Source organism: Thunnus thynnus, chromosome 20 (assembly GCF_963924715.1).
Source record: "Thunnus thynnus chromosome 20, fThuThy2.1, whole genome shotgun sequence".
NCBI lineage: Eukaryota > Metazoa > Chordata > Actinopteri > Scombriformes > Scombridae > Thunnus > Thunnus thynnus.
The window spans coordinates 14,505,765-14,528,346 of record NC_089536.1 but is presented as its reverse complement, the minus strand read 5'-3'; the positions used below and the strand labels follow the sequence as shown (position 1 = coordinate 14,528,346).

At 37.5% G+C, this 22,582-nt stretch overlaps 1 protein-coding gene and 1 long non-coding RNA gene across 3 annotated transcripts in view; both read left to right on the top strand.

The window, feature by feature from the left end:
• pcdh15b (protocadherin-related 15b) overlaps positions 1 to 22,582 on the top strand; it is a 201,985-nt gene that overhangs the window by 53,425 nt on the left and 125,978 nt on the right. For both annotated transcript variants that reach the window (XM_067576200.1, XM_067576199.1), the window contains 5 exons: positions 3,320 to 3,480; positions 4,513 to 4,668; positions 8,782 to 8,901; positions 9,914 to 10,024; positions 12,645 to 12,815. In XM_067576200.1, coding sequence (XP_067432301.1) covers positions 3,320 to 3,480; positions 4,513 to 4,668; positions 8,782 to 8,901; positions 9,914 to 10,024; positions 12,645 to 12,815 — 719 coding nt within the window. The remainder of the gene's footprint in view (positions 1 to 3,319; positions 3,481 to 4,512; positions 4,669 to 8,781; positions 8,902 to 9,913; positions 10,025 to 12,644; positions 12,816 to 22,582) is intronic.
• Positions 18,032 to 19,021, top strand: LOC137172223 (uncharacterized). Its single transcript, XR_010924914.1, has 2 exons — positions 18,032 to 18,223; positions 18,578 to 19,021. It is a non-coding gene; the product is annotated as an uncharacterized lncRNA (long non-coding RNA).

Genomic DNA, 22,582 nt, shown 5'->3' with positions numbered 1-22,582 from the left:
AGGTCAATATCTGTGCCGATACCATTGGCATTGCTTTTAAAAATAATGCCATGAATTGTTTTTATTTATCAATTTACTTCATACAAAGTTCGGTTAACAAAAGAAACCTAAATGAAATCAGTATTTGGTGTTACAACGCTTTGCCTTAAAAACAGCATCAGTTCTCCTTGGTACACCTGCACACAGTTTATCAAGTTATTTGGCAGGTCAGTTGTTCCAAGCATCTTGGAGAAGCTGTCACAGTTCTTCTGTGGGTTTAGTCTCTTCTATAGTGTCTCTTCATGTAATCCCAGACTGACTCGCTGATGTTGAGATCCAGGCTTTGTGGCAGCCATCCCATCTGTTGCAAGACTCCTTGTTCTTCTTGCTGCTGAAGATAGTTCTTTCTGACTCTTGCTGTATGTTTGGGGTCATTGTTATGCTGCAGAATAAATTTAGGACAGATCAGATGCCTCCCTGATGGTACTGCATTATGGATAAGAATCTCAAGTGCCTTAAACTTTTGCACAGTACTGTAGTTGCATATTAATTTTCAATTTATCAAACAATTTATGTGGGCTCATTTTCACTACATCTGTTGTCCTACGTATCTATCTTTTCTCCTTGAATCCATTTTACCTCCCTCCTCCAAGAGCTGAATGGGGAGGAAGATGTGATGATTATTTTCATTCCGTGGCTCGTACCTGGCTGATACCCCAGCAGTGTCGTCTTATTCAGTTAAGCTAATGTCCTGTAAAAATTCTACTAATGCACCTCCACAGTGCTCATTTTCTCTCTATTTTCCCCCTAATATTCTCTTTGCTCTTTATTTCTGGCCCTCTCTCATTCAACCCAATCTTTCTCGCCTCACTTTCTTCTACTATCTCTCTCATTTCTCTTGCTCTAATTGCTCTTTGTGCGTGTTTTTCTTGGACAATTCCTTCTCTCTCCTCTTTCTGTGTTGCTGCACACACTTGCAGCTTCATGCTGCTCTGCCTGTATGCTTTAACACATGGGTCATTTTAATCAGGTACTGCTGAGTGCAGTATTCAGTCATACATCCTATAAAGTGAGGTCACTGTGAAAAGAGCCCATTCATATTATATGGTCTATGGAATTAAATTAGATACAGTTACATGAGGTATAGGTACTATCTATCTCTTTCTTCTTTGCCTGTACTCGTGTTTTTTCACTCATTTTTCAAGACACAAACAGAAAAACCAGAAGAGATATAGCTAAAAGATGGCCAGGGATGAAACTCTCTTAATGAATTCCATTTTCTATCCTATTTATTTTTAAGAAACCAATTTCATTAAATTTCCCCGTTTATTCAACATCAGCGAATCACACCAAGGCATTTGACACGGTTTCCACGGTAGCACAGTAGGCCATGACCCAATTTTATGTCTGCTAAATCAGATATGACATCGTTCAGTGTGTGTAAGCTTGTGTGTGTTAATTTTGTATGTGTGCGGATATGTGTGTGTGCATATGGAGGGAAAGTATGAAGTTTCCTCCCATGCACACACACACACACATACGCACACACACAAACACAACCCTGCTTGCCTCCCTACACTTTTTTCTCTCTCTCTCTGGCTAAATCTCTTTGTTTATCTCTCGTTTCTAAATTTCACTTTTTCCGTCTATTGCTCCATCTCTGTCTCCCTCACACACACACACACACTTACTAATATACACACACACGGTAGTTAGTAACAGTGGAGTCGATACGCTGTTAGGCATGCCTTAGAGCAAGCCAAATTTATGTGTATGTGTTCTTCACTCTCTAATATACATTGAACACATGTAAACACATGCATGTGCCCATATAATATCTTGAAGGGGGTGTATCATGCACATTTACAGGTCTATATGTATATTCTTGGGCTCTAGAAGAATGATGACAAGCATGATTTACAATTCAAAAAACTCCTTAATTATCTTATACTGGCTCTTTATGCAGCCCCCTTCCTTTAGACTTTCAGAGAGCATTTTTACACACATTCACCTCAAGGTTTGGACCTTTGACCATGTTTAACATAAACACCCAACATCATAACACTGTAAAAATGACAGAGCATCATAAAAAGGATGATGTGTGCCCTTTAAGCTGCACTGCAGTGTCTAATAATGGTCTGAAGAGAAGGTTTGTGCTCACACGTACAACAGTTTTTTGATTAATAATGCATAGGGCCAGGTAATGGGTCTCTTATGATTTGGAGCTGTACAGAGTCACACAGTTAAAAGTCAGTTCTTTCAAATCTTTTTGCTTCTTTACATTTTTTTCCCTGACATATTTTTATAAAGAAGTCAAAATGACCCTCAGCCTGTGATGGTAATGTATTCTTTGTCTTGTCAACCAGGCACTGGTTTATGAATCTGATTCAACATGTAAATAAGTATGTGAACACCAAATATAAATTAAAAACTATCGCTAAAGGTGTATTTTTTAATCTTTGGCCTGTGTAGGAGTGCAAACAATTTAAAAAAACACAGCGAAGGTTGGCAGCGGCGCTCAGTTTTCCTTGACTGTTAATCACCAATAAAGTCAGAACATTCTTTAACACATATGCTTGATTCACCATCTGCCTGTCTTCTTGTGAAATGTACGTTCCCTGACCTTTCCTTTTCCTGCTCTAACTTTTCTCGGCTTTGTGTTGACTGGGAGATAATATGCTTGAAAATATATCTGACAGTCTTCATTCAAATCATGTCTTGTCTCCCCATTTATATTTCTCCTCTCTGTCTTTCAATACTCCTCTCATTCCCCAATCACTTCACCGCCCACATTTTAAATGAATCAAGTGTTATTCCATCTGCACCGTCTGTCTTATTAAAATGTTTACTTGTATTACTCTTTTTTTTTTAAATTAATGCAGATGAAAGCATAGATTTCATTAGAACATTTGCTATATCCCAACAGAGCAGCTCTCTTTCTTTCTCTCTTTCTCTAAATTTTGACTTTATTTTGTGTTCCAGATGGTCTTAAGTATTCCAGGTTTTGGTGTAGAGATACACAGAGTAGTCCCCATGTCGGCTTTGTCTCTCTTAATTCAATTATACTGAGCTTTTTGCTCCGTCTGTCCCTCTCTTTTCATTTGTGTACTTTGTCCTTGGCTTTGGCTACAACCTAAATGATTTCCAAGTATGTCATTAATTAAAAACATGAAGTAAATCAGACCAGTGGAGGGTTCTGTCTCTGTGTCCTTTTTTTCTACGAATAACATCTAGGACCAAACCATTTATCTGTTTGTTTCTGTTTAACTGCTTCTAAAGTCTAAAATCATATTTCCATAAACTCTTGACCTTGTGTGTGTCATTTTTATTGCATTCCCAGGAACATTGTTGGTGGAGAACATGCAGATAAATGGCATTGCAGAGGGTCCTGAACGAACCATCTCTTTGTCTCTACGGGACAACCATGACTACTGGGTGATCCTGGACCCGTCCAAACAAGCCCTTTACCTCAACAGCACAGGACGTGTTCTGGATAGAGATGTAAGATTAAAATTATTGTAAAATTATTATTTTTGTTTGTCTATGCTGTGAAATTCTTTATACTTTATTTTATCTTGTATACTGTATTTTGCTCTGCTTTGTGCGGATCCACAACATCAATTGAAAACTCACTGACTGTAAAATCTTATAGGTGTGTCTCATAGTCTCACACCACTTACTGTAGTACTAGTGTTTCTCAATTGAGGAGCATCATTAAACCTGCAGTGTGGAACTTTTACATCTAAATTAACATCCGTTACATTTAAGCCATTGCCAAGATAAATCCTCCTGTATTGATTTTTAATCTGGTGTTGTGTTTGACATTCCCACATTGGCAGGATGAATGCATACTGTGCATGGTCTATGGGCAGAGCATGTGCACTAGAGACTTCTGCCATCCAAGCCGACTAACTTCCAGTTAGCCCTCTGCTAACTTGAAAGAGGATAAAATAATTTAATTGCGCAGCTCTTCTAGACTTTCCAACATGGGGGTTGTGCACTGCTCAAAACCATTTATCCACCATTTTATAGCAGTAGCAACTGAGTACGCTACGGTGGAGCGTATGACATAAGCATGTGTCAACATTGTTTTTATAATTACTCTCACTGCCAGAAGGGGGAGACAAAAGTCCTGCACTCCAGCTTTAAGTAAGCTGTGTCGTTTCAGCAACAAAAGATGCTCTTCTTTGTCTCTTTTGGACCAATCATTTCTCTTTCACTTGGCAACAGAGTGTAATCTATGGCAGGAGCTATTTTTTTTATGGCTCTTTCACTTTTTCCAGCATCTGCTATTATGAGAAACTCTGAAAAGGTTTTGCTCCATCACCACTGGAAAACAGCCAGCCTCCTGCTGATTTGTCCTGAAAAGAAATCCAGACAATATTCTTTCTGATTTGGCCCAAAAAGTAAAATTCACTACTGTAGGTGGACAGTAATCTGTGCATTATTATTTTGTATTATTTTCTGGTTAATTAGTTATCGCTACTGTATAATTGTAACTTTAAACCATCCTTCTGTTTATCACTTTTCCAGCCCCCTTCGTATATTCAGTCCATCGTGGTTCAGGTTCAGTGTACCAACATGCTGGTAGGCACTGTGATTTTACACGAGGTCCGCATCGTTGTTCGAGACCGAAATGACAACGCACCACGTTTCCAACAACCAAGATACTACGTCGCAGTCAGCGAGGTAAAACACTCACACACAAACATACACAAAGAGATGCTGTGAAGTCAAAAACTCAGTGTGGTAAAAACAGTTAACTTTCACCTTTCACCTAAATCAAGAGCCATTTATTGCGCTTATCCTGTAGATGCTGGCAAGTACAGGACTCATGGGTTTGAGGCTGGGAAGAAGCTACTGCACAGACCAATCAAGACTGAGTGCAGTGGATCAGTTGCACTGTGCCAAGCTTTTACATGTCTCTCTGTGGGTCATGTGTGGTGCTGCATTGACACCCACAGCAGTCACTTGCACTCAGAAATGTAGCTCGGCATGCAGGTGCACTGCATACTGCGATGTGTTTAAAATAAAAACCTCCACCAAATAGTATCGTACATGGCATTTTGCTGTCAGACTAAAGTTGAAGGGCAGCGCTGTAAGCAGGGGAAAAGGAAGTGTTTTTGGGCAGCCAAGGAAAGGATCTAAATCTGTAATTTTTAGGCTTCCAGAATTGTCTCTAAGATGCCAATCCTGTGGTTCGTGTGTCCTCCAGAGTCCGTGGAAGAAGGAATTTAACTAGAGGAGGTTCAAACTTAAACTGGACAAGGATACATGGAGCCTGCTGCCAGTACAGACCTATGCAGACCCAGTAGAATATCTCATTATACAGTCTTCCACAGCCTGTCCAACTCAATCTGTCGTCTCAACCTCTCTTTCTCTCGCCTGGCCTCTGTCTTCCATTTTTTTCCCTCTGTTTTTGCAGCTTTCCCCATCTCTCCCCCTCCTCCATGCCCCCTCACCACTCCCAGCTCTTCATTATGTCACCTTTTCTCAACCTCCCCACCTTTCCTCTGCCACACTCGATATATTCCTCATCTTTCCTCCTCCTCCTCCTCCTCCTCCTCCACACCCTTAGCTCTTATAGCTCTCTGGTTTCTCATTACTCCTACTAAAATAATTCCCTCCACTCACTTCAACAACTACCATGCAATTTAGGAGATGCATTGTAAAAAAAAAAACTCAGAAATATGATTCCTGTGCCAGGCCAAGGTAAATGTGGTCAGTTTGGTGGTGATATTTTTTAAAATGGAATTTATCCTGATGTGGGTAATAATTCAAAAGCAGGGGCAGATTTATTAAAATATGAGTGTAAGTCCACTCATTAGACAGACAGTTATTGTCTAATTTTCTTCTCTTGCACCTAGAACCCCAACCAGCCAATACAGTATATTTAACACTGAGAGAGTGAGCCAGGATTTCTTCCAGCTTTATCTACATTAAACTTGCCTGTAGTTGTCTTATTACTAACAATTATTGAGTGCAAGAAACTGAGGTGGACAGATAAAGGCACACACAGCAGCAGTGTGGTTATTTATAAGAACATCTAGGACACAATTTATGAGTTTGCTGTGAAAGTTTTCAAGTACAAGGTGATCCCTGTGGCTAATTTCATGACTTGGCACCAATGCCTCAGTCTGGAGTTGTTTCATTAGAGCTGTATTCAAAGGTGGCAAAACAACAGCATGAGGTGTTCTGAAGACCATTGTTAGATCAGTAGGAGGCAGAGATAACCATGTTGAGGGAAATGATGTAACAAATAATTGGTGCAGCAGCTAAATTAAACTTAATCTTGACTGTTTCTCACAATGTCTGGAAATTAGACCTCTGTCTGACACATAATCACAGATCTCAGGGCACGTGGCTGAGGACATACAGCACAGCAATTTATCGTTGGCAAAGTTTTTCCTTTCATGTGCTGTGGCAAGTGTTCAACCCTAAGGCAAAGACTTTCTGTCAGACAGACTTGAAGAAAATCAAACTGAATATCTTTCTGAATATCTAGCTTCCTTTTTACCCCCTAGAAAGTGAGTTATCTTGTTGCAAATGTGCAATGAAACTAAAAGTGAAATTTAAAAGCAAAAAAAAAAAGGAAAATAAAAAATACTTGACTTCGCACATAAATTACAAGATAGTGTAAACAAAGGCCAATGTGTCATTTGTGCATGTGCATTTTAGGCGACTAACTACACATCATGTAGGTGCTGTATATGTACCATTATTTACATACATACAGTTAACTAATTCCAAAGGATATCCATCCAATTTTTGAATGTAGTTTTTCTACCAACTGTGTAAAAAAAAAGCAGATTTAACCAAATGAATATAATAATATTCAACATAATAATAAAATTCAACATAAGAAGTTTCTTCATCTATAAGTTTAGTTTGTTTTAACTTGACATGAACATGGACTCACTATAAACAGCCTCCATGTTGTCAGATATTTCATGTGTAGCATAATATTAGATTAACTCATCATCTTATATTTGCTAGCACTATGGTCCAATTCTGTTTTCTAATTTTTTTTTAATGTTTTATTTCAGCTACATGATTTTTCTATCACCTAATGTCCTGTTTTTATCTAAAATCATCAAGCTTCAACCAGCATCTGGTTATCTTAGCTTAGCACAAAGACTGGAAGCAGGGAGAACCAGCTGGTCTGGCTCTATCTGAAAGTAACAAAATCAGTTTACCAGCACCTCTACAGCTCAGTAATTAGTTAATTAATTAGTTTGTTTAATTTGCACAAAAACCCACAAGCTTCTAGATATAAAAAACAAAAAACAACTTTCACTGTCTAAGTAGGACTTGATATTTCTTGCAAACTTGTATTGATATTTTAGGAGCATAGGAGCATATTTTCTTATCTAGTTTGTTTAATTTGCACAAAACCCTAAGTGTAAAAATGACAAATTGTGCTTTTAGGGGTGGTTATGAGCTGAAACTCTTTATACTAATCTAAGTTAACTGTCTCCTAGCTGTAGCGCCACATTTAACAGATGGAAATGAGAATAGTATCAGTCCTCTTATCTCATTCTTGGCAAGAATGAGAGTATAAGTATTTCCCAAAATGGCAAAATATCTTTTAAGTCAAATAATACACCAAAACACTGACTTCTCTGGGGAAAAATGATAAGTTTGTTGTTTTTCTGATGGCTTCATTACCAGCCAACATAAGGTGGAGATGTCATGATTGAAAGCCTGCAAATCTGGACAGAGTATAAATAAAAACTATACCGGTGTTATTTACAGTTACTATGGAGGCTACTCTCTGCTGTCAGTGTCCAGATTACATTTAGCCCAGTTATTTTACGATGCATGCAGTATATAATTAGATTCTACATGGTGTCAATTGTTGCTTGAAATTAACTGCTGTCCTTTGGTTATAAAAGACCAAAAAAAAAACCCCAAAAACATGGATGTTACAACAAAGTGTGTGAGGCACCAAATTTTGAAGAGATTATTTAGTTGCGGGGGCCTCCATTTCTTTCTTTTACTGTCAGGTAAAACGGTCACTTTAGGGATTATTAAAAACAGGAAAACAGGAGTTTTGACAGAACTTAATTAAGGTTTCACTTATTTTGTTCGGCCAATTTTCAAGTTTGTGGGGGTGAAATGTTAATGGCAGAAAACTGCATCTAGAAGTTGAAATAGCAAATATTAACTTTAGAGGGGTTAAATATGTGATGATTGCTTTGATTATTCAGTTGCAGAGAGTTTGAGTTTCCCGTAGATTTCCTGATTTCATTATTATTTTATTTCATTCAACTCAAAGACCAAAATAAAGATTATTTTGAGATATCCACACTTTCTCTATTGTGCGTGACAAGCATACAATACATGATTTTTTTTATCACCTAATGTCCTGTTTTTATCTAAAACCTCTGTGAGATGGGGCAATGAGGTGTAGCAAATAATCACAAGAGTGAGAGGAAGATAAACAGAGGGACACACTGTAGACAGCCAGAAAGTCAGACAAACATTGGTGTCTGTGTTTCATTTTATTTCCAGAGCAAATGAAAGCACACAAACTTCTCAAGCTCCATTTAAGCACAATGAACATAAAACTGCAGGTCATTTTCTTTTGTTTGTTTTGTGCAGACAGTGGGGTTTCAAGATCTCTTATGGCCAGACATGTTTGAAGAGTTTTTTTTTTCCCCTCATCTCAGGCAGTAGGTGTTTGCATGACTCTGCCAGCAAGACAAGAAACAAGAGTACAGGATAGAAGCTGTTTAATCAGCAGTACATGCAATGTGCCCTTGTAGACACTGAAATTCTCTGTTTCTGTTGTTTTTCCAGCTGACGCCAGTAGGAACCACTATCTTCTCTGGTTTCTGGGGGAACAACGGGGCAACAGACATCGATGACGGTCCCAACGGTCAGATAGAATACACCATCCAGTACAACCCAAAAGACCCGGTAAGCTACCATCTCCCCAACTACTGGTTTGCACTATTGCTATGGTAATTCAGTCAGAATTTCATTTTGTTAATATTTACCATTACTACGAACAAAGACAAAACAAAAAACATCCAAAATTCACAAAGAAGCACGTTTCTTTACCTATGTTTTTATTGTATTGTTTAAATTTGACATCTTCCCAATATTCCTTCAGTGCTGTGTGAGTCTAATACATAATATATTCAACCAATGTCTTGAAATCAAAAACGTTGACCAATCAATATCCTGTCGGCCAAGTATAACTTTCTCCCAAGAAATATGAAATTTTTAGTGGCAAATACTGTTTAAAATATATTACTTTATCTTATTTATTTGACTGATACTTTTTGCAAATGTTATAATTGACTGGTGGAACAGAGGGGCCAACTCTGGCTTTGCATTAATTGTTCAAGGAATTAGGTTATCATTGTCGACAACTGTATCATTTACTTACTTCACAAGATCAGATATAATGCCCTCTCTCAAGACCTCCCATTCTCTCTGTTTTCGCAAGAAGCTTTATTAATATAAGATCATTGTTATGTTGTGAAAGCTTGGCAATCATTAGCCTTCATGAATCTGTACAAATATTTTGAATCAAGTTAATGATCTCAGCTCTCTCTTGCTGCTCCTTTGTTACTTCCTTGCTCTTTTTTCCAGTAGATATCTCCTGCCTACTCATTATATGTCTTCTTTTTTGTTCCAATATTACTTAACACAGAAATTCACCAGTCTTTAGCTATAAAACTCCTCTACTTAACATAACACAGCATAATATTGAAATAATATTCCCTGCAGGGTGATGGAGGAACATAGTCAGGCATAACCTTTACTAATTTTAATGCTATTACGTCTACAGTATAATCACTACTATTATTTGTCTTTATTTGTGGAAACTTTAAAAGTGAAAAAAGAAAAGAACTGCTGGCCCTTTTGTAGTTGTAAAGGACTTACTATGTCTGTGTGTGTTTTGTATCTGTGTGTGTTTCAGACAGCCAACAGAACCTTTGACATCCCCTTGACTCTGTTTGGATCTGTAGTTCTCAGAGAAAGACTCAACTATGAGGAGATAACACGGTACCTGGTCATCATACAGGCTAATGTAAGCTTTTTCATTTTCTGTTTGTCTGTTTTTATGCATGGGGTATAGTATAATCATTTTTAACAATTTAATATAGAAGGAGACATTTTTGAAAGGTACGGTTTTCATCTGAAACCAGCAATAAAGGAAATAAATGCTCCCCTGCTTGAGTGGGAGTAAAGTCTACAGCCTAGAGTGTTATTATTTTTATTTTTCATGTAAATTCTTATTACTGCGGTAACATTGCTGTTATACAGTCAAGGGGACCATTTCTGCTCTGTTGAGTCAGCCTTAAGGGAACTATAACCCCATCCTTAATTACCACTAATGTCTTTGTTAGCGTAATTGTTTCCTCTTTTTATTTCACAGCACTTTGAATGTTTTATTTATAAAAGTGGTCTATAAATGTAGTTAATTTCACTTAGTAAGTAAAACAAACTCATGGGGACCAGGGGGAGAAGTTTGTAGGATCTAAAACTGAGGCATGGCAGAAAATTGTTTAAATCGATGAATCCATTATTAAGGTTTCTGTTGTGACAGAAAACTTACAAAACCTTTAGTTCTCAACAAAGTATTCTAGCAAATATTCATATATCTCAAGGCCCATTTATCCTGGAAGCATTAGTAAAAGTCAACAGTAGGCTACAGTGAAAGATTAATGTGTTTCTGGCTCCTTGAAAGCCTAAGATATTCTCTGTTCGTCTGAATACAATATTAAGAGTGATTTGAGTGGCCGTGAATATGCTGAATATTAATTCTTAGAAAAGACTCAGAGTGTGTCCATGTGTAACCAGGGGAAAAAAACCCTTGGGATAAGACTATTCAGAGGAACTGTTATGTTCATAAAACATATTACACTTTACAGTAAGTGCCAATCCATAAAACTTACTGATAGTCATCAGCAGTTAAATAAATAGTTTGATATTTAAGGCAATGCACTCATTTAACTGCTGACAGTTAGATTAGAAGATTGACACCACTTTCACGTCTGTCCGGGAAACATGAAGCTTCAGCAAGCATCTGGTTATCTTAGAAAGCAGGGAGAAACAGCTGGCCTCACTCTATCTCAAAGTGACAAAATCATTTTACCAGCACCTCTACAGCTCACTAATTAACACATTTTATCTAGTTTGTTTAATTTGCACAAAAGCTCAGAAGCTTCTAGAAGTAGAAATAGCAGATATTATCTTTAAAGGGTTTCAAGATGTAGTGGTTGCATTGATTATTCAGTTGCAGAGAGTTTGAGTTTTCTGTAGATTCCCTGAATTAGTGATTTTGTCCTGTGAGCTTTACAACATAAGTTTATGTATATCTTAATTATCTTGAAATGAAAACTGCAGCAGTTATATTGACCATTCAGATGAGGAGGCTTGTTAGGTTTTTCCTGTGAATTTGCTGAGCAGCTACCTTTATAATTGGATGGCAGATACTTCATGAAAAGCAGATCAACAAGTAGACAGTAGCACTAGATTTAAAAAAACACAAAAAAACAAAAAAAAACTCATGCCTAAGCAGAGGTAAAAGTTTTGTAAATAGCAGTACCTTCACTGTCTGACTAGGACTTCATATTTCTTGCAAACTCATTTTGATATTTTAGGAGCACCCCGCTATTTCAGCTGAAGGTCTCCTGAAGGTCTTCCACTGAATAAAAACTTAATAGTGTGTAAGCACATCCATTTTTCATTTTGTGTGTATCAAGGTCATAATTTTTGTCGTGGAATTTTTCAAAAGCTTGAGATCTTTACACAGTACAAGCTTTTGCACTGAAATGTATTACTAGGACATTTTACATTTTTCTCTGAATAAAATGTGAGAGATCACCAGATGTAGCCCACCATACATTCAGACACAATGAATAGAGCTACCTGTATTTATTTATTTATTGTTGTGTATGTGTGTTTTTGAATACTTTTTTTTTAACCATGAAAGCTCAATGTAGCATTTTCAGTGCAGTGTATTACTGAAAGATTTGAGTGCTTTTGTGCAAATGCATGTACTAGGATTAGGGATAATGATATAAAGAGCTGAACTGAAACCAGAACTTTTGGCTTCTGTTTAATTTAAAATGTAGTTGTAGTTTTTTGTATGCTAAAAAATTAATTAAGTTAAAATCGCCATGGTTTCAACTTGTAAAAGCAAGTTCTGTAACGGATGCCAGTTTGTCCTCGAGTATGGAAAGTAAACCCAGGAACATTTTTTCAGAAAGAGTAACTATTAAAACAGAGACTAACCCAGACCTGACATCATGACTTGAGCTTTAAAATCTGCATAATCACTTAATTAACTGTTTTACAACAACGTCAACACCATACCTTATAAACACTGGTGGAAGGACCAGAGGAGTTTCTCTTTGTCATGCTTGGGTAGCCTCTGAGGCCGTGCTATGCTGAACCAGTTACAACTGCATTAAAAGTCTGATTAGGTGCCCTTGCTGAGTGAGGTATGAATAGACATGAAGATGGTTAGTCATGTATAAACCAGCCTGTGAAGGTATTGGGAGTTCCCTGCGGCTTTGTTGATTTGATTTTCAAAAAAGATTCAGCAGGACTCTGCTGTGGTCATTTTCTAATCAAATCCCAATCAAGTCAAAAGAAAGAGCAGTATTATACAAAAGTTAAATGAAAACTCTGTCTTTGTCTAGGATCGAGCACCCTACCCCAGTGAGCGCCGAACAGCCACCACAACTCTAACTGTCGATGTACTGGATGGCGATGACTTGGGTCCCATGTTTCTACCATGTACGCTTGTGGGGAACACTCGTGACTGTAGTCCCATCACGTATAGGGCTAATGTACTGGAACTGACAGAGCCGGTAAGTGCAAGTGTTTTTGTGAGTTGTGTTGGTACCGTATATTGAATTTATTTATTAAGTATGATGTAGACGGTAGACAATGGGAATCTGTATGTTCTTAAGGTTGGGGATGCTCATGCCTTTCTTTTTTGAATTTCACGCTTTTGTTGACCTTGTCTTTACTACTTTAAGATCAAGTTTAGATTTAGACTTTGCTAGAGCTTGGAGCTAATGTTAGAATTTGTATTACGTTGAGGTTACTTGTGCAAGCTGATATGATCGTCAATTTTGTATGCTTCGACCTATTTCTACCTATGTTTAACTGTTTATCATGAAGAACTGATGCTGCTCATTCTTCAAATAATTTGTCAGCCTCCTGCAGTGAAGTGAAATTATTTTGGATGGCTGACAAACAAAACTAAACGAGGGAAATCATCCAACTTCTCTCGACTGTGTGCTTAAAAATGCGACCATGTTTGGCCGTGAATATCTTTCTTTTCTAAGCTTACCAACAAGGTGTAATGTGCATGCCAGCAGTGAAGGTGAAAATATAAAATACATTTCTTAATTTAATTTGAAATTTAAAAGTGTGTTGTGTTGCTGCTAACTAGGCATTAAATATGAGAACAGAAGCTAGAATCATCCGTGTGGCCTCAAAATATCTGCACTCTGGTTCTCTGTGTGAGTCTTGCAGAAACTATGTTGAGATTCCATAAGCAGTGAGCACCATTTGAAAGAACACAGATATTTTAATGAAAAGAAGTTGTTAATGGTGACATAATATAGCCTGTAGAGTTCAAAACGTTTCTACAAATTTCTGCTGGTAGAATAAACCTGTAGTAATATATGGTAATGTGTCTGACAATGGGTCACAAAATCATTTTGGAAAGCTTTGTAATTGAGTAGAAAGCTTGTGACTGTTTTGGTCAAAAGTTGATTTGTGTAATTTCCGATAGATCTTTCTATAAATCTATTGCGTATATACAACTGTTGTTTGGAAGTTAGCCTGAATCGTCAAACTATTATGCTTACACAGCTGTGCATCATTTTGCATTTGTATCTGGGGTATTTAGCTGATGCTGTTATCCAGAACGACTTTACAGGCCACTTTGTAAATGAGACAAAGTTGCTGCAGGCAAAATCCTCAACTCTGACAAGTCAGCAGAGCATTCATCCCTTCCCACACACAGATTCATACACACCCTTGATAGTGACAAGCTAACAGTGCATTCATGCCTTAACATCCCCCCCCCATCCACCTTTGCACACACACACACACACACACACACACACACCATATAACCGTGTTAAGCCAGTAGAGCAGTCATGCCTAACTGGATATTGTCCACTGTTACCGCTTCATCTCTTTGTTTATACTGAGATCTTACACACACATACACACATATGCTCACTTTACTCCAGACTCACTGAGGGAACTGTGCTTTCAAAACCTTCTTCCTCTCTCTTATCTCCTCTCACTCACACATACACTCTTACAGACCAGAGCGCGCACACACACACACACACACTCTTTCCTCCCAGCCAAGAGAGGAGACACAGCGACGTACAACAGGAGTAAATCAACTTTAAAGGTTTGCGGTGGAGAGGTAGCGAAGGTGTTGTGAGGGGGGTGTTATGGGAGGGTGCTGGGGGGGAGTCAAACAGGGAGAAAGAGAGCAAGCAGGCAGACAACATAGAGACATTTTAAAATCTGAAGTGATGTGTAAAACACATTCCATCAAACACAAAGATTGCTTCTCACATGTCAATTTGCTCTCAATACACAACCCTGCTGACTCCAGATGCTTCACTGATCTCAGTATTTAAGATCTCACACCATCACAGAAAGTATTTATGATCTTACACCATCGCAGAAGAATGGGATCAATCAGACAAGCTGAGGTTGTTTTCCATTCTGCAAACTTTAATTGCTTATTGATGATTTTTCACCCTTTGAATGAGACTCCGAGGAGTTTGGAACTACAGGATGCAGATGTCAGATTAAAGCTCATATTAAAGAAACCTAATGATTTTTTTCTTCACAGCATTTTGGCATGTAATAGAAGGAAAAACACAGTTGTAATTAATCAAATGAATGGTAGCTTTATTCCATGTAGTTTTGTCCTTTGCATTGTGCATGCTAGCTTACTGGCGTGGCTTACTGGGAACGTTGAGTAACCATCGTTAACAGAGCCATTGTTAATAATTAGTTACACCTGTGTTTCTCTTGCTATGACAAGTCAAAATGTCCTCTGATATAAAGGTCCATTATGTTTCCTATGATAATCGAATTTATAGCAGAAAGCTGGGTGGCATGGACATTGAAAGACACAAGTATTTAACAAAACATACTTCTGTGTTGCATTGATTTTGACTATTTGACCTTTTTAAACTCTCTTTCTCACAATTCTCCTAACATTGTGGAAGTGCAATACAAAATCGTTGGAGAACCCCTTTGGTGTATTTTTGTTTTCACATTTTGTTATAATAAAAGAAAAAGTTATCAATTGTACTTTATTCTCTCATTTTATTTCTAGTCTGTAATCTCTGATTATTCTCTGAAAAGAGGGAGTAATTATATGGACAATATATGGAGAAACTGAAAAAGGAACCAGTTCCAGTTTGAATTAGGCATCCAAGAGTTTGGAGGCTTAAAAGACAGCAAGACCATGCACCTTGATTCAATTTATAACTCTTGAAATGTTTCTATCTTGATGATTGTTTGTTATTAGCCCTCTGTGTGGACATCTTTACTGCCAATACAGTGGTCTCAGAAGAGGCTGCAGAAGAAGAAAACAAGGAACTATTATTAGAAGCTAGCACAAAGAGCTAGCATTAGGATCTAGTATAAGCGGCTATAGTCACCATGGCTCAACAGATAAAACATACAGAAATTAAAACATAACAGGAAACCCAAGGGGAAAATATCACATTATTGGTCACACTAATTGTAAACTGCAGTACAAAAACAAGCACATACTTAAACTATTTCAGGCCATTTAAATAAATGTGTGTTTATGCCAACAGCATGATCTCTCCCATTAGGTTCACCTGAATGAACCCCCATCTATTCAATGCAGTTGTCTCTCAGTGCAACTGATTGATTAAGAATAGACTTTGAAGCCATCCAACATGAGTACTCTGATATGTTCCGCTTGAGTGAATCCCAATATAGTGAACGTAGTGGTGACACTTTACAATAAAGTACACAAAATTTTGAGTAGTTACCAGGGAACAAATGAGGACCCAATCAGGAACTAACTGCTAGTAAACCATTAGTTAACGAGCAGTTCTTCAGTAACTTCTTATCAAATTTGATAGAGTAGCTTAATTGAGTAGTTAATTGAGAAACAACTATTATGTTAATGAATTAATATGCAATTACTTGTTCATGGGTATCTGTGAATCCTTATAATGGTTCTTTACTTAATGCATAGTTCTTGACTACTTCTGAAAAATGTGCTAAACAGCACTTAACCAATAACAAATCATTACTTCATTATAACTCACCTATTAGTTTCCATTTTTGTGTCTCCTCAAGTAAAGTGGTGTACTCTACGGTGTTGTTATTACACACTGAATCATGTCGTTCATTACTTAATAAGTTTGTGTCTTCTAGAGTGGTGCATCATACTGAGTTATTACTGAGTACTGAATCATTATTTCATGAGTACCTGTCCATTAGTTACCAGGTTTGTGTCTGCCCATTTGAGGTGCATCACCCTTACTGACAAATAACTATTATAATTCATCATTAAGTTACCATTTCCCTCCTATGGATACAGTTATTATTGGTAATCCATCATTACCTAATGATTAGCTTGCCAAAACATCTTATTTGAGTACACCCCTTAAGTTAATTAGTGCAAATCCTCATAAAATAAAAAGGAACCTACCCGTCCCCACCATTAACAATACAATTACATTCTGTTAAATATGAGCTGACTATATTTGGGACTAATTGGTTACTAAGTAAATACTATACAACAGAAATTGTGATGTGAAACTGTGAACAGACAGAGACACCAGTAATCCCAAGTATCAGTATCACTTGTGGCACATCCATCAATATTGAAAAATAGAACTAAAGTCTAAAATAAATAAATACATGAATAATAGATATCATCAGAAATTATATTTTGCTTGTTGCATATGAACATAAATGACCCCCAGATGAAAATATTTCAAACTAAAAAACATTAAATATTTTGGCATCTTGAAATCCAGTATATGAAGTTTGAAAGCAGTAGTTCAGGCTCTGAAATTTAAGGTAAACTAGTGTACTAGTAACGCGAATGGACAAAAATGTCCACTGATACCCCTGAGGGTTAAGTTAAATGCACTGAAGAGAAGACTCTTTATATATCCTTATATGTTATAACACAACTAGACACCCATCGTTTGTAATATTATGAATAATACATATGTCATATGTAAGACTGACTTCTTTTTTCAAAATCAGAGCCAATCTAAAGACTGCCTCTGGCTCAACAAGGTCTCATTATTCACTGATTTCCGATGATATGTTCTTTCCACCGCCATTTAACACAGAGCTCTGGCTACATTACATTATTGCAGAACAGATGGACCTTGAGGACTGAATAGAAAAACACAGGTCTAGGGTTGAGTGAGGCTTTAAAGTAAGGCTCCATGTTTCATACACACCTTTCTTTTGTGGCAGAAGTTTCTCTCATCTATCATAAGGACTTCCCTCCATCCTCCCAATGTCTGCCTCCCCCTTCTTTTTCTTGTCTTAATTGCGTTCTGGCAGACCTTCCTTAACTTTTTGCTCATCTTCGATAGAATCCAACTGCTTTCTGCCACACTCTCCTGTAGCATTTCTAACTGTCTTAGTTGCAGCCCCTGGAAAAATCTGTCCAAGAGAAATCAAAAGTATTACATACAAATTAAACTTAAAAATACAGAGCCAAGTGGCAACAAAATCAGCAACACGCTCATGCTTATCTTATTCAGCTTTCCAATGAAATGTAGTAAATATGAAGTGAAGAGGAAAGCATTAATTGCCAATGGCTATCATATTTGACCTCAGTCGTGCTGGCAATGGACTTCTTTTTTGGTTTAATATTGTACATGGCTGTGGCATAACCCTTAAGTGTAGATTTTTATCCAGGAAACTATTGTGATTTGGTTTTTGAGAAATTTCCTGGCTATAATTCATAACGCGTGCATGCGTATGTGCATGCGCACCTTTATACCTACCATGTATAAAATAAAAATAAAAATATTGTATGTTCATTTGTGGTGGCCCAGCCCTGCCCAGCCAGGGAGCCATGCCGCGGCTGCAATCACACTCTACTGGTTGTCTGCAGTTCTGCAGCTAAGTGACCTTGAAGAACTTGCAATGGAGCTGCATAAATAAGGAGCCATCATGACTTCCCAGTTAGAGGAAGACAATGTGACGATAATGTGTAAGTATATGTTTTAACAGTATTTGTATTGTCTTATTAATGTGCAAATTTGGTAATATTGCTTCTCAAAAGTGGCTAACTTTATTCCAAGCTACTTTAGCTAACGTTATTTTTCACTTCTGAACTAGCTAAGTTTTATCGGAAATGGGTGTTAGCTAGCTAGATAGCTACAGTTAATGTTACAAGCACATTTATAATCCCCTTCAAAGAAGGAAAAAAAAACCCTTATGGCAACTTGACAGATGTGTCAGGCAGGATCAGGCCTGCGTGTTAAAGGGGGAATCCATGTCTATTGGACAATCATTACAAATCTTTATAAGCATAATTACATGTTTGTAATTTTTGTTGTTTCAGTCTTAACCCCTGATGAGGCCATGAACCACTACCATCACGGACTGCTTGCTATAAAGGAGGGGAAAACCACAAAGACTGCTGCCTACCAAAATGTTGGTGTTGATCATAAAACGACTGTTGACACAGCAGCAATTACAAAATTGCATGCCATCAACAAAGACAAGGATGATGAGCCTCAGACCACAATGGGGAAAAGGGAGACTTTGCACCCAATGTAAAGATCGCATTAAAGAAGATGGCCTAGAAGAGAAAGTGGAAGAGCTGAAGAAGGCGAGGGAACTTCTTGAAATTTACAAAAGAGCTAAGTTAGGTTAGGTTTCAGTTAAGAGCAAGCTCTCGTTTTTCCCTGGCATTAGATTAAGCCTTGAGTCACTGTTTTTTGAAGTTGCCTTTAAGTAGGCTATGTTTTTTCCATTTATAATAAATGTTTTTTTTAACATTTCATTACTTATTTTCGTTATTATACTTAGGCACCACGTAAAATATTCAAATGTATGATTGATTCCTTTTTTTCTTCCTGTTCTAGTCTAGTCTTTTTAATTTTCTAGTCATACAGTTGTGATGTATCACAAATGATACATGCACTTTGGATTGATCTAATCATGAAGTGATGATGGATTACTAGTATACTAGATTATTCAGATTGCTTATGCTAGATCCTTATACAACATGTTTATGCTAGCTTCTTACAATAGCTCCTTGTTTTCTTCTTCTGCAACCTCTTCCAAAACCACTGTATTGGCACTAAAGATGTACACACAGAGGGCTAATAACATACGATCATAAAGATGGAAACATTTCAAGAATCACTGTGCATGGTCTTGCTGTCTTTTAAGCCTCCAAACTCTTGGATGCCTAATTCAAACTGGAACTGGTTCCTTTTTCATTTTTTCCATATATTATCCATATAATTACTCCCTCTTTTTATTTCTAGTCTGTAATCTCTGATTACAGACTAGAAATAAAATGAGAGAAGAAAGTATAATTGATAACTTTTTTATCATTACAAAACTGTGAAAACAAAAATACATTAAAGGGGTTCTCCAAAGATTTTGTATCACACTTCCACAATGTTGGGAGAATTATGAGAAAGATTATTGAACAGTACCATAAACTCTCTGAAGAGCTGACCTCAGTTAGTTTGTCATTTTGTCATAGTGGAAGTTAATTACCTACAAGTTGCATAAATAGGCACTAAGCATAGCAAGCAAAGCCACTAGAGACTACAGCATTATTTTTTAAAGGGTTTGTAACTCAAACTACAACTTTGCAGCACTGTGGTGCACTGCATTTTGGAAATGGCCATCTGTTATTTTTTTTATGTGATAGGGGACAGCTGTATCTCTGTTACGCCACAAACACCATCTTGCCATGGAGTCCTGTATAGCTCAGTGGTTGACACAAAGCCTCACCTGATCACCAGACGCCGTCAAGGGTTTTCCCCTCCTCCATTGATCTCCTCACTGCTCTTGGGATCAACCACCTGCCTGCACACCTGCTGTTCATTTGCTCATTAGTTCCCCAGTATATATAAAAGACAGTTTCCCCCACACACATTTGCCAGGTGTTGTTGCTGCTGTAGCGTCTGAGTCATTCATATCTGCTTGAGCCCTGTTGCTGATTTCCAGCCTGCTGAATCTGCAATGTTTGCTTGCCTGATTCTGCCTGCATTTTACTGAAAGTAAGAGCCCACCTAGCTGTGTCTGCTTGGGCCTGTATGAAGTGAGTTCAGTTTAATCAGATTCTCTTTGTGTTATCTGATTTTACTAAACCCAAGAACAGGAATTGTGGATAACTGATCTTATGCAACCTGCTTACTTGCTCCAGTAACACCTGTTTTTCCAAGCTAACTATGAGCATATACCCATAAAGGACCCTGTGTTAAATTAAAAAAAACAACAAAAAAAAAACAGAAAAACAATGGCATATTAAGAACAATGTACTGTATAATTTCAATAAGCCAGATCACTGAGCCAGCATGCACAATACCAAGACCCTGGCTCAACTAATGCAGTCATTATGAAGGTTCTTACTTGCACTCATGTTTGACCAGTCAAAATGTCCTCTGTGCCAGCTCGTAAAATGATTAACCGTAAGCTATGCAGAACATTAACTTATTAAAAAGCAATGCTGTTATTGCTTCCAGAGCTACAGGTGAAAGCTAGAGTTAGTCTAACTATGTACACAGTGTAAAAGGTTGTCTGAAAGAATAAAAGGGTTTGAAGAAAAGAAAGTTTGATTAAAAACTGAAGTGCTGTACACTGTACATACTGAATAGTACTGTATATTCAATGAAGTTGATTTTTGAAAGCCCTGTTTTAAAGCCAGACATGGTGCAAAGTGCCATGGAGAATTAAGTACTTTCTGTGAAAAGCATATGCTTATGTTTTCAACAAAGGTTGAGCCTTTCAGTAGGAACTAGTGAAGGGGTGACTTCTCTATGTTGTATATTTCATACTCTGAAGTGGCGGCATGCAGAAGAGAGGTCAAACTTTGAGTTTTGAGAATTCATTTTCAAATTTGAATGTGTGTACAAAAAATAATTTATGTACACACATTCATGGCCCTTAAAAGTCTTTGGTGATCCTGTGTGATTTCCCTGTAATGCCGCCAGCAGTTCAAAGTTTTCAGTCCTTGGAAATATCTGGACATCTATTTGATGAATTGGCACCAAATATCTCACAGACATTCATGGTTCCCAGAGGATGAAGCCAAATAACTTCGACTCCAATTACACCTGTTTTTAACATGGGATCTGGATGCATTGTCTGGGTAATGACACCTGAGCCCTGAGCATTTGCATTTACAATTGGTATTAATAAGTGCTCTTGTTATTTTGATTCTACCCACATTGTGTTCAGATCTCAACATGCAAATTAGCTTTAAATATGTGGTCTGGCAGATACAATCGCATTCTGATCACAATGCATTCTGAGCACATTTACACCTTGTATCACTATACTTACAAAAGTAATTAACATTTCACCTCCTAAAATAACTGCCTTCTTCAAAATGCTGTCAGTCTTTGTCTAAAAGCATCCCGGTGACCTGGCTGTCTTGCTCTGACTGACTCTCTCTTTCTTCTTTGCTGCATTTACATCTGTCCCTGGTACCTGTTTACCCCCTACTCCTGGCAGATTCATCTATCTTCCATATATTTACACCCTCTTTTACTCCACTTCATTACTCGCCATAACTTCCTCTCTCACTTGTGTTTCCCTCCTCTCCTCTCCCGGTGACAGGCAACAGGAGATATAGCTCTATGATGGCTGGTATATTTTAAGTGCTGGTTGACAGGTGTGGTGGTAAAGTATTGTATAATAGCAGGTGTATGAGCGTACTATCGTGGGCAGTATATATATGTGTGTGTTTGGGTTTGATGCATTTATGCACATTTGGGAATATGGGCAGCCTTGTTGGTGTGCTTGGCCTGACATTTTGCAGCTTCAGTGATTGTAGATTTTATCCTATTTCTCCCATTGGGGGCCTTGGTATTACACAGACCTCAGCATATTGCACTATTATAAGTCATCGTTATAGCCTGGCCATTTTAGTGCATACACTCTCATATAGGTACGGATCCACACTTACAGATTCATACAGTGTGTATGTGTGTATGTATGTGAGATACAAAAGGTCATAACTGTTGTTATGTCCTATAATGTAAGTTTATATTTTAATACCGTATATATTGTTGAATGCAGACACAAGCAGTAATTATGCTTCTTTTATGCTGCATGTGTGCCGCATATATGCAGTGTACGCATACACATGTGTGGTGTGCACATGCGTGTTTTCCTTAATGATTTAAAGTATGCTGTGCCACAGTGTATATTATAACAATCAATTTTTCTATTCTCCAGCATTCTACTGTTAACTCCTATTTGCTTTGCTGGCATGCTCAGAGCTTAATCTTACATAAATGTATAAAGTATTTTAGGTATTTCTTCATACCATAGAGTAACTGAGTAGGACAGATGACTAAGACATAATTTTAAAAATATT